Source organism: Solanum tuberosum, unplaced genomic scaffold (genome assembly GCF_000226075.1).
Source record: "Solanum tuberosum cultivar DM 1-3 516 R44 unplaced genomic scaffold, SolTub_3.0 scf00106, whole genome shotgun sequence".
NCBI classification, from domain to species: Eukaryota; Viridiplantae; Streptophyta; class Magnoliopsida; order Solanales; family Solanaceae; genus Solanum; species Solanum tuberosum.
In genome coordinates this window covers 730,925-748,084 of record NW_006239032.1, presented here as the reverse complement: position 1 = coordinate 748,084, position 17,160 = coordinate 730,925, and the positions used below count along the sequence as shown (strand labels likewise).

Here is a 17,160-nt window from a genome sequence, read left to right as displayed (position 1 = left end):
TGAGTTAAACTTAACCAAAATAATTGATTAAGTGATGAAAAATAGACAAGTGTTGATAAACGAATTTATTAGTGAAGTAAATCAACACAAAAGAAAGTAGTTCATCCTTTTGGAAATTCGACTACGTTAATAAGAATCAAACAATAACAAATAGGGAAAATTACGCGGTTAAGCAAATTTATACTACTTAATTAGTCAAGCAAATTTATATTACTTAATTAGTCATCATAGATATAGTTTGCTATAATTACCACTCGCGACTAACATTAACCATTAATTATGTGGGCTGACTTCGAGTTTGTATAATTAGCCACATTTGTATAATTCGCCACATTTGTATAATTCGCAACTAACAATTTTTCATTTGATTTGTATTTGTATACGATGGTTTGTATTTGTATATGACAATGACAATGATTTTCTTTGGTTTTTCAGTTTTATCACCATATACATTCAATCTTTTTTTTGTATAACTTTTTAAAGTTTGTATAAACATGTAATTTTTGGATTTTGTATAATATAATTTATATAACTGTTTAAAGTTCATATGTTTATATTTGTATCAATTCGTTATTTTGAGTTTTATCATATTTGTATAATTCCAGACTTTGTATTACTCAATTATACAAAAGCACGCAAATTATACAAATGTACCCGCAAATTACACAAAGGAGATGTGAATTATACAAATTATTTCCCTCTCTCGATCGCCTCTTTCCTCCCTCTCTCAATCTCGCTCGCCAGATATACAAATACATTTGTATACCAGTTACATATATACAATTATCTAACTGATATACATATACAATTCACCTCTCCCCCACTCTCTGCCCTCTCTCGCTCGCCTCTCTCCTCCCTCTCCCAATCTTGCTTGCCACTCTCCTCCCAATAACATGTAGCTACGAATCATAATTAACAAATTATAGCTATGAAGCGTAATTAAACTATTTTTGAGTGGCTATATGCGAAAGTTTCCCAGCAAATATTGCAACAACTAGGTTACCTGCTGCAACTTTTTGGGTTTCCAGCCCACTGCCTGTCCAAATTATTTGTGGACCACTAGGTCCAAAACATTAAATTTGAATGACAATCATGGGCTTTTAGCCCATTTTTTGCTTAGTCCTTTGGGCTTATTGTGGCAATGTATATCATCAGTCATCACGTATATCACTTTTTCACACCTGTATATACTAGCTTCCTTAAATCTGCTTATTTGCTTCCCTTACACCTGTTCCTCAAAAAATGGGCTGACTCGGACGAGGTTGAGCTTAGCCCAACAGAAATGCAAATGGTCTTCAAATTGGGTCCAGTTCCCTTGGTGTTTCTTCATTGATAATTAATGAAGACGAGACGAATGAAAGATTCAACATTTCACTGAGAATTTCTAATTGTAAGAAAATGAAATAATTAGCTAAATCAGATAATTATATTAATCATTTTAAGAAACTAGATAGATACATATTACTAGTTATTTTTGTAATTTGAAAACTAGTAAGAACACAACTCTTAATGTTGTTTAAGAAAAATCTAAATAACTTGGAATGTTGGCGGGAATCCACTTATGCCCATTTATGAGACGCCTGGCAGTAAAATTCAATGCAATATTCGGATCCGTAGTGACAGATGTTCATGTCACGCGTCCCGTTGCAACAACACTCAGTCCTCTATTTTGTACTCGAGATAATATGGTTGGCAAGGAGCAACATATTTATTTGCAGACTCAATCCATTGAATCCATCCTCTAGGATCTATCAATTTATTGATATAACTTTCCATAATCACAGTCCGAGAGAACTTGCCCCATGGTCGACCAAAATAAGTGGTGACACTGCTCAAATCTTGAGCAACCTTTATTGTGCAATTTTGAAGCACAATTCCACTTGTAGAGTCTTCATCTTCTCTGTGTTGCGCGGTGATTGTATTACACTATGTGTCTAACGAAACACGTGCAATCAAGCAATTTTGGAACACAGCTGTTGCGTCACTATATATAAAATCTACTGTGCCATATATCTCGCAATCCCGGTAGAATTGCCGGTACACTTTTGTATCAAGAGTGTCTTGATACCCTTCAAAACGACATCTATAGAAAGAAGTCGTATATGCTTCTACCCTAATGTCACCGCCTGATGCTTTATGGGTCCGACATTATTCTAAAAGTTAAGTCTTGGTTGTGAAGCCATTGCCAAGAATCCCTGCAAATTAAATAAGAAAAAACAATTATAATTCATCAAAATTAATAAAATTCATGTATATATAGAGAGAGGGACTTACCAACGGTTGCGGTATCATAGGTTTTGTTGCCGTCGATAAAACTTCTATTACCCGTTATTATAGTAGTATCCATCCCATCTCCGATCAAGACTATATTAGTCTTCTTTTTATCAACTCTAATATATTGCTGATACATGTCTTTCTTGATTTTTATGAAGAATGACTTGATACTGTGATCAGGGGCCACCAATATTGCTCCTGCAATTGTTTTGAAATTTTCGGTCCCATCTTTAGAAACAACCGCATTATAAGGTGTTTTCGTTATCAGTTGTCTTTGAACACATACAACTATAATTGCAGGGACAAACAACAACATTATATTTCCTGCATTAAAAAAAAATTAAAATCCTAATGAGTTCATGGACATGAATTACAGCTACAGTCTAGAGATATGGAAGATGGATAACGTAAAAACTATCAATGATGGTCGTTGCAAAGTTGATAAACATGCATCAATTCTTCTTGGTAGAGGGAGAGTTTTACTCTTTCTTAATATTGTAGTATTGTCCAAGCTTAACAATCCCCCTCCTTTATATTGTAGTAAACTTTTACTCTTTCATGCACGTTTAAATTTTTGCATACATTTGTAAAATGTCATTTTTAAAGGCTCCTTTATTGGACAACTAAATGTCATTTTCATTTCATTGAATTTTTCTACCATTTGAACAATTACTTACCTAGGTAATATGTAATTGTAGTAACATTTTTATCCTTAGCATAGTTAAGGTATTGCTTTCTTCTTACTATCTTTTCTTATTTGGAGGGAATCAACTTGTGACTTTTATGAAAATTTCATTTTGTGAAGATACAATCTTGTACTTTCTTCATTTCTTTTTAAATGATATTTTCTTATCATTTAAAAGAGTTGAGATATGATGATCGCGAAAAAGACTAAGGGGTTAATTTGGGTTTGATTTGTTGGAGAAGACGATTGGGATCGGGGGTGGGTGGAGAGTTCTGCAAAGTATATTATGAAACAATGATTTCAATACACGTTTTGTTTAGGTATGCATAAGAGTTAGCAAACCGTAAATAATTATTTCTTCTTGCTTGTTTTCACTTTTCACTATCCAATTGCCTCTAGGTCCCAAAAGTGGATGTCCAATTGCCAGTCCGCGACTCCGCAAATCTTCCTCTCCAATGGCTTATGTTTCTACAAAGCCCTCGTCAACTCATTGGCAGCTTCGCCTAGGTCATCCTCATCAAAGAGCACTCAATTAAGTCCTCCACAAAAATAATTTACCATGACAAGTCGCACAAACATTCTTTAATCTATCTTGAATTATAAAGAGATAAAAATAGAAAAACAAGGAAAAATAACCAAGAGAAATGTTGATATTTCATAGGTAGATCTCCATAACACAAAAGAACCTTAATAAAAAGGTGACTCAGAACTAGTAACCAACTAGTAATATTAGGAAAACCTAGCAAAACAACCTTTAAGATTCATAAATAACAGCTTTACAGAATAGCACGAATTAAATTAGCACTGGTCACAGGCGGCATAGTTGCACTTGTCGCATCAGTAATTATCTTGCTTGCAATTTGATAGCACGAATGGACTTCATACATAGCCAATTTCACCTCCTCCTCCGATAGAATCGAAGACGATTGCCAATTTGGACGAATTGAACCTTCACTAATGAGAGACTTCTTAATCTCAACGCCAACTTCGTCCAACAACTCTTCTAGTGTACTACTCAGCAAATTTGGCTTCTTACAAAGCTTACCAGTCAAATAACCAACATCAACAATTCTTCTAATTTTAATTTTCCAGCCTCGACCTCCGGATACATTTGATAGAGTATATTTTTGGGTTATGTTTCTAGGACCTATAAAAGTGATGGAACTATCCAGCATGCCCTTAAATTGAATAATTAGGCACCGTTGTTTCACATAAAACAGCAACAGATCTCCATTATTTACAGCATCAATTCTAACAAATGGATTTGGAGTACTCTTCAATACACTCTTTAGTTTCGAGATGCTACTGTTCACGATAGCTAGGCGGTCAGTGACGATTGTGATGACAGTTTCCTCACCAATTTTCATATTGTAAGAGCTCGCTTGGATCAGCCAAGGAAGAGGCAACTACTCTTGACATTTTCACTCTTAATATTATTGTTAGTCATTTTTGTTAATATATATATCGGTAACTTGGACCATACCAAACGTTACATTTTCTTGTTGAAAAATGTAGCGTCCTTTATATCTTCACCTAGGTAGAGATGAAGTGATTTTCCAACGGCTTTATATTTACTCTATTTCTTTATATCGTTCACATTCACGGTTCTGCAGGGATTGTCCAACATTAATTAGGCATGCAGCACCATTTATAAAGCTAGAAAACTTTTTCTTTTTACTTTAATTTAAGTTTAACTCATTAGATGTAGTAATATATTCCCTCTGTCTAACAATAATTGTCAACTATACTATTTTAGGATGTCCAACAATACTTGTTCACCTTATGAAATTAATAAATAATTTTATACTTAGTTCCTAATTTATCCTTATCATTAATTATAGTTATTTTTCTATTACATTTTTTCAAGATATATTCAAAGGGTAATATCGTAAAATTACCCTTCTATTTATAGTTTCTTAACAAGTGTATAAAATCAATAGTAGACAAATATTATTGGACAAAGAGAGTATTATTCACATGATATAAAATATAAATATGTGTTTTTCCTATGACCATTTATAAATCGAATAGAAAAAAAAAATCTTTTCAAATCTCTTATGTGGAAAAATAAAAATATCTCATAAAAAAAAAACATATTCGCTATAGTCCTTTGATTAGAAAAAAATAATCAAATTTACCTTTGACATATGTGAAAGAGTTAATTTTGCCCCCAAATTTTGTGAAAGATTTATATTTATCATCTGTTTAAAAAAAAAATAATCCTTAAATAGTGTGACACATGAAATCATCAGTGCTAAGCTTTTCTCTTTTAAAATTCATGACAAATTTATTCTAGCATGGATAAATTTGACCTCAACTATTAAAGGAGACAAATCTATTTCATTTTTCATAGTTCAATAACAAATTCGATTTTTTACCCTTTGAAATTTACGAAGATACGAAGATAGAATTAAAAAACATATTTAAAATACTTTTTCTAATTTGAAATATAATGTTGAATTGAAATTTTTTATAATCACTAATTTTAAAACAAAATAAAAAACTATTCCAAAAAAAAAATTAAATTAAATAATTCTCATCTCCAAAGCAACTCCTAAAATTAAATGACTAATATTTAGGTCTATTTTAATTTAAACTAGAAATACACAAAATCTCATCCTATAAACCCTAAAATAATATTACCACCAAAATCTGAAATTTAGCCAGAAAGAAAGCCAGAAGTCTCCTCTTTCATTTCGAAAATGGGGGTTTCTAATTGGCTTCTGATCGGTGCTGCTATTGCCGTAACGTTGTTAATTGCTCAAGCAATAAGGTTACTGTTACTGGTAATCAATGGCCGGAGAAACAGAAAGAAGGCTGTCGGGATCTTCCACCCATACACCAACGACGGAGGTGGTGGAGAACGAGTCTTGTGGTGTGCCGTCAAAGCTATCCAAGACGAAAACCCAAATCTGGATTGTGTAATATATACAGGAGATTTCGATGCTTCTCCTCACAGTCTTACTGCTCGTGCCCTTGATCGATTTGGAGTCAAATTAATCCACCCTCCTAAGGTATTACCCTTTACTTCTCCTGTGTTTAAGTAAGTTAGATTAAGAAAAATCGTGCTGAAAATTTAAAATATTGAACTCGTCGTATATAGAAAAAACAGAGTTTTATCAGTAATAACTTGATAAATAAATTTATTGCTCCCTCCATTTCAATTCAAGTGTATTAGCTTAACTATACATGGAATGTAAGGAAATAAGGGAAATTTTTTAATCTTGTGGTCTCAAGCTAAAGATGTGTGCAAGTGTAATGCACCAAATGCGCTTTGAATCTCGTGGTCACATGTTGGAATTAGAAAGTTCCAAATATTGAAAGACATATAAAAAAACAGATTTAAAACACTTAAATTAACAAGGATGAAGTATGTATAATGATACTTGCTATGTTTTGAGGCCTATAGCATTGGACTTACTCGCCTTACCATCTTGCGGGGACGGTTCTTTCTTTTCATTTTGTATGATAGTTTTTGACTAGATTTGATTGTAAGACGTTAATATGACATGCGTATGATATCACTGATGGTGGAAAAGTTTGATTTGATAGGAAATGTCATGTTTAAGTTTAAAACTAATGTTTTTTTTTTATTGTATGGTAATTAAAAAAGTTTAATGAATTTGAATTCTTAAAAGTTGTGAATGTAGAATGAAATTGGAATAGTCTCAAACATTTTGGAAAGTCACAGATAGAAGATCGTTGTATAAATTGTAAAAGAGAGGAGGGAGTATTTCCTCGAGGTTTTAAGAAAGTGTGTCTATTTCATCCACATGCCATACTTTGTAATAGCATGTAGTGTTTAGGTGTGATGATGGAAGCTTTGTTCCAAATATCCAGCATTAGGATGGGTCGATATTCCTTTCTGTTTAGCTATACAAACAACTTCCTATTTCTCTTTTGCCTGTGTTTTCGTTATCTTCTTCCCCTCGCCCCCGCCCATGTCCCAAATCCCACCGCTTCTTTACTATAGTAGAGTATCAAGTGTTTGTAGTTATCAGGGTAACTCCTAGCTTCTTGACAGGCATTTTGTTAGCAGGGATTTCAACATTACCATGTAGTCTTTCTGCTTCCTCTATGTTGGATTTCTAGACTTTACCCCTAATAACACATTGAAATCCTCCTGCTCATTCTTTAACAATAAGCTTCTAATCTATTTTGATTTGTACTTATTATTTATGCATGTTAGTTTGTACTTTCAGATATCTATATTGTATACTCCTTTTACCTGTGTTGCTGCATTTTGTGTTTCTTTTGTTGATGCTTCATCACTGGCATATGTTTGATGGTGGTAATCACTATCACGTATAAAACCCTGTACAAATGATTGTTGCATAATGTCGTAGTTCGGAATTCACATTCAATGTATTTTTGCTCAAGATTACTGATATCCTGCACATCAGGTGGTCCATTTGCATAAGAGAAAGTGGGTCGAAGAAACCACTTACCCTCGTTTCACAATGATTGGTCAAAGCCTTGGATCAATTTACCTTGCTTGGGAAGCTTTGTGCAAATATACACCTTTATATTACTTTGATACCAGTGGATATGCTTTTACTTATCCAGTTGCTCGTATATTTGGATGCAAAGTTATTTCCTATACTCATTATCCAACTATCAGTTTAGACATGCTGTCCCGTGTTCATGGGCGCAGTTCAATGTACAACAATGATTCCTTTATTGCCAAGAGGTGAGTTCAACTACTTTATATCAGCATATGCCATCTATAGGATTTCATGATAGACGTCACTTGGGTGGAAGTTTTTGGTGGTATTACATGGAACTAAGCACCTTAAGGTTTGTCTACCTTGTTGAAACAAAAAGGAAAAAACCCTAATTAGCTTTGCGAGCCATTTTTGTTGTCTGTCAACTAAGTGGTGCCAAGGTCCCCTACAAGAAATTGTTGATCTGCTTGTATCTTTTATCTTCCCAAATCATTATTAACAATTTTTTCCGTTAGACTTTGTCACATGTATGCATATCTCTTTATCAAATTAATGTGTTCATACACTAACTGGCAGTCATAAGAAGATATATTGGCATATTATGGCTAGATGTTACTCTGCTTCTCAGTGAACTGTACATCTAGATGTTTCAGTGAGTCTTGTGAAATTATATATTCAAGTGGCTGAATTTGACAAGCTTGTAAATTCTTTGCTTTTCATCTGCTTGTATTGTATCTGTTCATGAAGCTAATGAAATTGCTTTTCTGGCAGTGCAATACTATCCCGGTTCAAGGTCATTTATTATGCATTATTTGGCTGGCTGTACAGCATCGTTGGTTCTTGTGCACACCTTGCAATGGTGAATTCTTCATGGACTCAATCTCATATTGAGAAGCTGTGGGGAATACCAGCTCGAATTAGGCGTGTGTATCCTCCTTGTGATACTTCTGGGCTTCAGGTCTGTACTTTACTTGTTTGGTGTTAATATAGCCTTTCTTCCTCCTCCTGATGCCTAAACTTGTTAATGTTTTTCTCCTTTTCTGTAGAATTGTTTAATTTAATATCGAGGCTAATATTCTTACTATTAGGCCTTTTCAATTCCTTTTTTAACTATAAGTATTGTCTTGCGTTTTGGAATTTATAAAGTATATGATGGGAGTAGGATGAATGTAATATCCAGACAGATTTCTCCTTTCAATCTTATTGGACTTTCTTTGGTGAAAATTTAAGGAAATGACATTACGAACTCCTCCTTTGAAGGTCTTAACAATTTTTGTTATAGTGTTTTGAGTCTGGGTTGGATTTTAAGAAGCTGCATTGTTGCATAATATAAGCCAAACATCGCGTTGCTCTTGACAGGTGCTTCCGCTGGAAAAGTCAATGAAGCCTCCGAAGATAGTATCTGTCGCTCAGTTCCGTCCAGAGAAGGTGGGCATTTTTATGTAGTCCTTGTGGAAATCAAGGTACCCATACTTGTGCAGATGTTTCAAGGTATATTGCAACCTTGATGTCCTGTAAAATTTGTTTTTTTTTTCCATGAGTTAGGCACACCCACTCCAACTTGAGGCGTTTGCAGTTGCCATAAAAAAGTTAGACCAAGATCTGCCAAGGCCGAAAATCCAACTAGTGGGTAGTTGTAGGAATGAAGCGGATGAGAAAAGGTTGCAAAATTTGAAGGATCTAGCTATTAAATTGAATGTGGATGATCATGTTGAGTTCCACAAGAATGTCTTGTACAGGTTAGTAGTACAACTCCATTTTGGTAGTCTGAAATTCTTGAACTCCAAGGCGTGATTTTGTTAAACTGTCTGAACCAGACTTTTCTTTCATTGCTTGAAGTTATTTGTCAAGGCAAGAGTTCCATCTGGGACAGACTTTTTGCGTTGGTTACCTCCTCCCAAAAGAAAAACTAATTTAAAAAATTTAAAAATTGGCTGGATATTCAGGTCATTGTAATACACAGAGAGAAGTAATATTATGCATGGTTGTAAAAAGCTAACTAGACTTGATTGGATATCTTTAGTGCTGTTACCTCTCTGTCTGTTTAATAAAAGCTTTATTCTCATTTTTAATCTATTGTTGATGCAGTGATTTGGTCAGGCTTCTGGGTGGTGCTGTAGCTGGAATCCATTCCATGACAGATGAGCACTTCGGCATAAGTGTAGTGGAATACATGGCTGCTGGCGCTATACCAATTGGTTAGTCATGTTGTGTTGTTTCTCCTTCGCCCTGTGACTTCTGTGAAAAAACACGGGAAAATATTATTAAGATGTATATCTACATTATTACAGCAAGTCCTATTTGTAGTTGTATTTTACATAGTACATAATAATCTTCTTCCATGTGGGACACTATATACATAATATTCTAAAACACACCCTCAAGTTGGTGCACATAAGTCATATGTAACGAGCTTGTTACAAATGTAACTAATACGAGGATCAGTTAGGGACTTGGTGGAAATATATGCTAGCTGATCATTTTAACTTCCAAAGTTTGTTGGTTTCGTTCAGCTCATAATTCAGCTGGTCCAAGGATGGATATTGTGTTACCAGAAGATGGAAAGCAGACTGGATTTCTTGCCGAGAGCGTAGAGGAATTTGCTGAAGCCATCATTGAAGTCATTAAGATGCCAGAAAATGAGAGGTTGGAGATGGCTGCTGCTGCAAGGAAACGAGCCTCCATGTTCTCAGAGCAAAGGTTTTATGAAGATTTTAAGGCTGCTGTACGACCAATCTTTTACAATGATAGTAAATGATTACAAAATCTTTGTTTTCATAAATACAAGAGATCAAATTTGTTCACCATAATTAAACTTAATCTTATCTTTTTTTTCTTGTTTGGTTTGCCTTATATTTTATAAAAATAGATGATATCTCAATTGCACTTACTGTTATCAAGAAAGTTGTTGATATAGTTGACTTCTGTAAAGTTTATTCTCCTAGATCTTCTTGGCTCGTAGTTGGTTAATGGGGTTGAGTTATTTGATGTTAGCTTGCATCACATGTCTTTTCGTCAAAATTAAGGGCAAATTTGTGTTAAATATATGAGAAAAAGTTATTTAGACCAAAAAGTATAATGAAAGTAAATATTTGATGACAAGAAATATATTTAAATCATTTTTAATAGTAGTATATTTGACCCCTTTTTGGAGAATAAATAATCATTTCCCCACTTTATGCCTATTAATATGTTTTAAATATTTTAATATTGAAATGTTTCTTGCAACTCCAACACTATTATTATTCTTTTAAGAATTTATTATAAAAGTTCAACGCTATTTTTTTTACTTTCTCCGTGCAGTTTTACTTGTCATTTTTTTCTAAAATAAATTTTTATTTTTACTTGTCACTTTTGACATATCAAGAAAAACTAATAATATTTTTTCATGTTTACCTTCAGCATTAAGTACTTTTTCTGCAAATTATTTTTCAAGACTTAATACTAAACATCATTTAATAGGCATAGTTTGGTAAAATATCCATATCAATTAAATAATCATTTTCAGTTTTACTTGTCACTTTTTCCTAAAATAGATTTTCATTTTTACTTGTCACTTTTGACATATCAAGAAAAGCCAATAATATTTTTTCATGTTTACCCTAAGCATTAAATATTTTTTCTTCAAATTATATTCCAAGACTTAATACTAAACATCATTTAATAGGCATAGTTTGGTAAAATATCTATATTAATTAAATGCTCATTTTCTTAATGGATATGCCAAGTCAAAATGTAACGAGTAAAAATGAACGGAGGGAGTAATTGTTAACTTATTATCGTAAAAATACCGACAATGCTCCTAATATATTGAATTTGGCTCACAAATATCTTTTTTTCCCTCATTGAACAAAACATACCCTCAAATTATCTTTTGACTTAAAAATATCCCTAAAATTAAATGCTGATTAGGTTTAGCTTCATAACTAGCCATGTGGCAATAAATGATTGATCCATATAGTAATTCAATAAGAATTAAACCACCCAACCTATATATTAGAGGAAATTTGTTATTTAAACAATCAATAAATATTCCATATATATATAAAAAAAAATTTATTAAAAGTCAAATGAGAAATTTAAAATTTAGTACTATTAATTATAGAAAAATATTCATATTTTTTAATTATTTTTTATTTTTTAAAAAGTTGTTACTAATATAAATTAAGATGATGTGAAATGCGTCCAATTTAATGGGGTCCAAAATCCAAAACCAGCACGGGTGCCTCCTTAGCTAGCACTTATCCGAATAACTTTACATGTTTTGCCATTTGGTCATTATCAATTTTAATCTCAAGTTCTGATATTATTCTTAGCTTTCTCAATTATTATATTATGGAACTATACTATAAAAAGTTTTTAACTTTATCTATTCTTTTCGGAATAATTCTATACAAATAGATATCTCAAAGAGAATGGAGATGACCAACACTGCTTTATAAGAAAGACAAGAAAATCTATAGTGATACACCGATACGATTCTTCTATCTTAGTTCTTAGCGGTTAAGTTTTGGACTCCAATAATTAATTCAGAATTTATTCGAATCATACAATATTATCGGATATTTATATTTTTTTTAAATAAATTAAAATTATTATTAATAATGTTGGTATAATTTAACTTTCGAAAAATAAAATATGATAATTAATATATTTTCGAGTAAGTAGATATTACTATTTATTCAAGGAAAAAAGGACAAATTTACCCCCAAACTATCGTTAATGGTATACAAATACCCTTCGTCATACTTTTCGTTCATCACTGCCCCTGCCGTCCAAAAATCAGTGCACATTTGCCCCTCCCACTAACGGAATAGTTATTTGATACACGTGGCGCAAGCCTACAACTCAACCCGATTTGATCAATTATTTAATCCAAAATTTTAATACCCGCCCATTATCCATTTAACCCACCCATTACCCATTTAACCCACACAAATAAAAACGACGACGTTCTTTTTATCAGAAATTGAAGAAACAGAGCTCACATGTCTTCACAGGTGGCGAAAGCACCTGGTTGAATTGCACAGTGATTCATCTTCTCTCTAGTTTGGTAGTAAGATCTAATTGAAGAAAAATGTGTGTTTCAGGAAAAAAATAAGAAGTTTTAGGTAAGAGCTCATATAAAATTTCAGCAGATCTAGAGTGATTACTCCCTTAATTATAAATTTTATATGAACTATGTGAAGAAATTTTTTACAGATCTGAACAAATGATAAAAGGAATCGAGAGGCGGAGATACGTGTGCGAGTGCTTTTTGACCTTTTCGTTGAGACAAACGAAGAAGCAACAGCTAGCAAAATCAGAAATCAGAGCGAAAATCATTTATTTTGAGAAGATCAATTCGCAGAAACACCTAAAATTCATAGCACATATACAACTTCTGAGAATAAATTAGAGATGTATTCGACTAAAAAACTAGAGATCTTAATTTCTTCATAGATCTACGCTTCCTCTTTGATTTTCAACAAATTAGGTAAAGCGCAAATTATAATTAACAAATCAAACTTTCACACAATAAAATTACTGCAAAGAAAATTAATTAATCGATTATCAGCTAAAGTTAATTGGATTTACTTCGAAAAACAGCTCACCTATTCAATCTTCCACGTGATTTACAAGTAATTTTCAAGCTATAAGTTGCCGCAAAACACAAGATCAGGCAAAAAAAAAACCCTCAAAAAACGCATACTAAACATGACAAACAATTTCCTTAGCAAAATCACGTGAACTACTAACAAAAATCTTCAAATAAAATCATGCAAACGGGTAATGGGGCTTTTCCTTGAGGTTTTTAGATAGTTTATTTGTGTGGGTAATGGGTAAATTAGGTGGGTTAATGTCACGCCCTGAGCCTACACCCTGGACGTGGCCGACACTCGCAGATCATCGCTGGCCCCAAGCAGACCCTTGGCCTGGCTTACTTAACTCAGCGAAAGACTCAACTTAACAGAATAAACTCAACACAATAGTTTAAATGATAACATCTTAGCCAAAATGGCAACTTATGACTCAAAACAAAGTATCTGCAAATACATAGATGAGAGACTCAATACTAACTATCTATGAATCCTCTATAATACTGAGATGGATGTTGGGACAGACCCTACAACATCCTAATAAAGAAAAAAACTAGGAAAGCGAAATAAAAGAGTCCTCCGGAATGCAAGGAGGCTCACCAACAGACTTTGAATGCTCAAGCTGGATCAACGAGGCGCTAGATGTTGATTCTGGTTACCTGCGTCTGCATCATAAGACGATGCAGGCCAACTGGCATCAGTACATTGAATGTACGAATATGTGAGTTGGAATGCTAAACAACAACTTAAGCTTGAAAAGAGTAAGAAGGAACATTTACCTTGGCTCTGTACAACTCATAAATAACTAAACTCAATATAAAGCAATAAGACACATGCAATATATATTTATAACTTGTACAACAGTATAAACAACTTAGTTCATTAAAGATAAAACAATAACAAACTCAACTTTACTTATATATAAAAGTAATATAACTTTTGTGGGAGATTCTCTAACCGACAACCACCACTATGAGCCTAAGTGGTGATACAACGTCTTGCCCACGCTGCCAGAACTGTCATATACTTTGCCGTCATATAGAACATTTAACTTAGTGGATCCACTAGCTTAACTTATGTGATCATCTAAAAAGTATGACCCATTATTACTCATGATGGCCACATGGTTTATGGAAACTTGAGTTAATATGAACTCGCATCCCCATATCGGTGCTCAATACTACTCCCAAAAATATACTTAGCTCATATGTTTTAAAAACAAACTTCTTTCTTTGATTTGAGATAATTACTCAAAACTTAGCTTAAAAGCTATCTTGGAATGGACGTTCCCTTTTCTTGCTCAAATGTGAAAACATTTATAAACTCTTTGGAAATACTTAATTCCCTAATAGCTTTATGAGAAATGAACTCAACTCTTTACTCTTTGCTTAAATTGAAACTTTAGTCTTTAAAACAAAGTTAAACGGTTTGTTAAAGACTCTTGAAAACCTTAGAACTTAGCTTTGACTTGCTTCTTAACTTCTAGACTTGACTCTTAACTTCTCTTAACTGGTCCTTGAATTGAATTATGGATTCAAGGATTACGATTTGTGATAGGAAAGATCTCTTGATGATTTGGAATGATTTCGAATAGCTAAACTTGAGAAAAGCTACGAAATCACCGTCTTGGAACATGTCCGCGACACGGAGGTGTTTTAAATAATTACTCGCGAAATTAAATTTTGGGACAGAGGAGTCCGCGTCCTCTTCGCGACGCAGAGCAGATTTTTGTTCACGAAACGAACAAGTTGCGACGCGGACTTGTTTCATGAACCTTACTCGACTTTTTCCTTCTTCGTTTTTCAGCCTCAAACCACCTAAATTCGACTATCTTTCTCAAATTCGTTTTAGATCCCGATACCCAGCGTATGTACTCAAGAACCTAACTCAAAGTAACTCTAAAACACAATGTAAAGATCTCGAAAACTCCATAATTCAACCCAATTCAAGAACAACATTCAAATTCAAGAATTCATGTCAAGAACATCAACTTTCAAACTCTTTTAGGACGAATTGCGCTGATACCAATTGTTATGATCTCAACTGAGATCTGGATACTAATTTGCAGAAACAATTCAAACACAACAATATTTTTTGGGAATTTTCTGGATTTTTATAAAAGAAAAGAGTTCTCAAATATAAGATATAGTAACTATAATAACTAACTACTAAATGAAGGAATCGCTATAGCCATTTGAACCTGCAATTTGGATGAAAGAGAATTAGAGTGAGAACGAAGAGAAGGAGAAAGAGACTTGGGAAGAAGAAGGAAAGTAGGGGAGAAATGTTCACCAGAAATTCGTTGCTCGTCTCTCTCTTCTGATAGATATTTGTAACCAACTCCACGTGTCTTAATCACGACCGTCACTTCTCATTTGAATTAAAGAGATCATGGCCCTTCATTCTATACTTCCCCTGTTCCGCTATGTTGCTATATTTAACTTCGAACCTCCATAGCACCACAATATTTATTTATTAAGTTGAGATCATAACATACCTTCCCCCATCAAACGATCCTTGTCCTCAAGGATGAGAATCGAAGTCTGGAAACTTGGCACGTAGAAACTGGTAGTCCTCCCATGTTGCATCTTCTGGGGAAGGTTAGACCATTGTACCAAGACTCTCACAACAGCCACATTGTTTCTTTTCACCATCTGCCTTTGCAAGATTGCCACAGGCTGAACCAAAAACTGCCCATCGCTGCCAGTAGAAGGTAACGTAGATTGCACCATCACACGATCACCCACCTTTTTCTTTAGCAGTGATACATGGAATACCGAATGGATTTTAGAGTGAGGAGGTAGTGCTAGTCGATAAGCCACAGAACCAATCCGGTCAGTGATCAAGTAAGGCCCATAATACTTAGAGCTAAGCTTCAGGTTCTCCCTCAATGCAATGGAAGTATGGCGATAAGGTTGAAGCTTCAGATAAACTGAGTCCCCCACAACAAACTCTCGGTCAGTCCGTCTACTATCAGCAAAAAAATTCATCCTGGCTTGAGCAGTCGTCAAGTTATCCCGAAGTAGTTGAAGAAATTGTTGTCTTTGCATCACTACATCTTCTGCAGCTTGGACTATTGTTTCCAAGAGTGGGCCAATGGACAGTTGAGGTGGAGTATAACCATATAAAGCTTTAAACGGGGTACAGCGTAGACTAGTGCGGAAGTTCGTATTATACCACCATTCAGCAGCTGGAAGCCACTGTTTCCACTGAGTAGGTCTACTCGTAGTCATGCACCTGAGATAATTCTCTAAACACCTGTTAACTCTCTCAGTCTGACCATCACTTTGGGGATGATAGGCAGAGCTATAATGAAGTTGAGTTACCAAAAGCTTAAACATAGCTTGCCAGAAGTTGCTCAAGAACACCTTGTCCCTGTCAGTGACAATGGAATCAGAAGTATCATGTAAGCTGTGGATCCTTTTCCAATATAAGTTGGCCACCGTGGCTGTCGTGTAGGGATGAGCTAGAGCTATGAAATGAGCATATTTGGTAAACCTATCGACCACAACCAATATCACATCCTTAGCTTGTGACTTAGGTGAGCCCTCTATAAAGTCCATACTGATTTGGCTCCAAGCTTGATTGGGTATAGGCAATGGTTGCAGCAATCCAGGATAGGCGAAATTGTCATCCTTATTTTTGTGGCAAACATCACAACTGGAAGCATATTCATTCACCAGGAGCTTCATCTTAGGCCAATAGAAGTGTTGAGTTAACCTCTTTAAGGTACCCAACTGGCCAGAATGTCCACCAAGGGGAGTATCGTGAAAATTAGAGATGAGTTGTTGCCTTAAGGAGCCATGAGAACCCACATATACTTTACCCTTCTTCCTCAAGACACCAGCAGTATAGTGCCACAAACAAGGCCCATGCATGTCGACTGATAAAATAGTGAGCACCTCTTGGACATAGGGATCATCAATATAGCTCTGTACGATCTCATGTGTCCATGTTGGAGTGACTAAACTGATAGCCATGAAATGTGTCACGACCCGAGAGCACCCCCTAGTCGTAACCGGCGTACTCGACCTCGAAGAGGTCTAATACAAGCCTCTTAGCATTCATTCATCACATAGACACTAAAACCATAAGGAATTTAAAACTTTCTTTACCAAAAAAACATTGCATAAAAAAAAAAAGCAAGCGGAAGACTTTCTAGACTTTATACATGATG

General features: G+C 34.4%; 1 protein-coding gene across 1 annotated transcript; it reads left to right on the top strand.

The window, feature by feature from the left end:
* The first annotated feature begins 5,573 nt into the window (after nt 1-5,573).
* Nucleotides 5,574-10,294, top strand: LOC102586948 (GDP-Man:Man(3)GlcNAc(2)-PP-Dol alpha-1,2-mannosyltransferase). The gene is made up of 7 exons (XM_006349404.2): nt 5,574-5,973; nt 7,363-7,649; nt 8,176-8,362; nt 8,764-8,832; nt 8,950-9,143; nt 9,493-9,602; nt 9,918-10,294. Exons 1-7 carry the CDS (start codon nt 5,662-5,664, stop codon nt 10,160-10,162), a joined length of 1,404 nt encoding a protein of 467 aa, XP_006349466.1. The 5' UTR covers nt 5,574-5,661; the 3' UTR covers nt 10,163-10,294.
* The last annotated feature ends 6,866 nt before the right edge of the window (nt 10,295-17,160 follow it).

Excerpts from the sequence above, each read along its gene's own strand:
- LOC102586948 (XM_006349404.2), top strand. The coding sequence starts at position 5,662 with ATGGGGGTTTCTAATTGGCTTCTGATCGGTGCTGCTATTGCCGTAACG. Across the intron at positions 8,363-8,763 it reads GTGATACTTCTGGGCTTCAG|GTGCTTCCGCTGGAAAAGTC; the intron begins GTCTGTACTTTA and ends TGCTCTTGACAG. Across the intron at positions 8,833-8,949 it reads CTCAGTTCCGTCCAGAGAAG|GCACACCCACTCCAACTTGA; the intron begins GTGGGCATTTTT and ends TCCATGAGTTAG.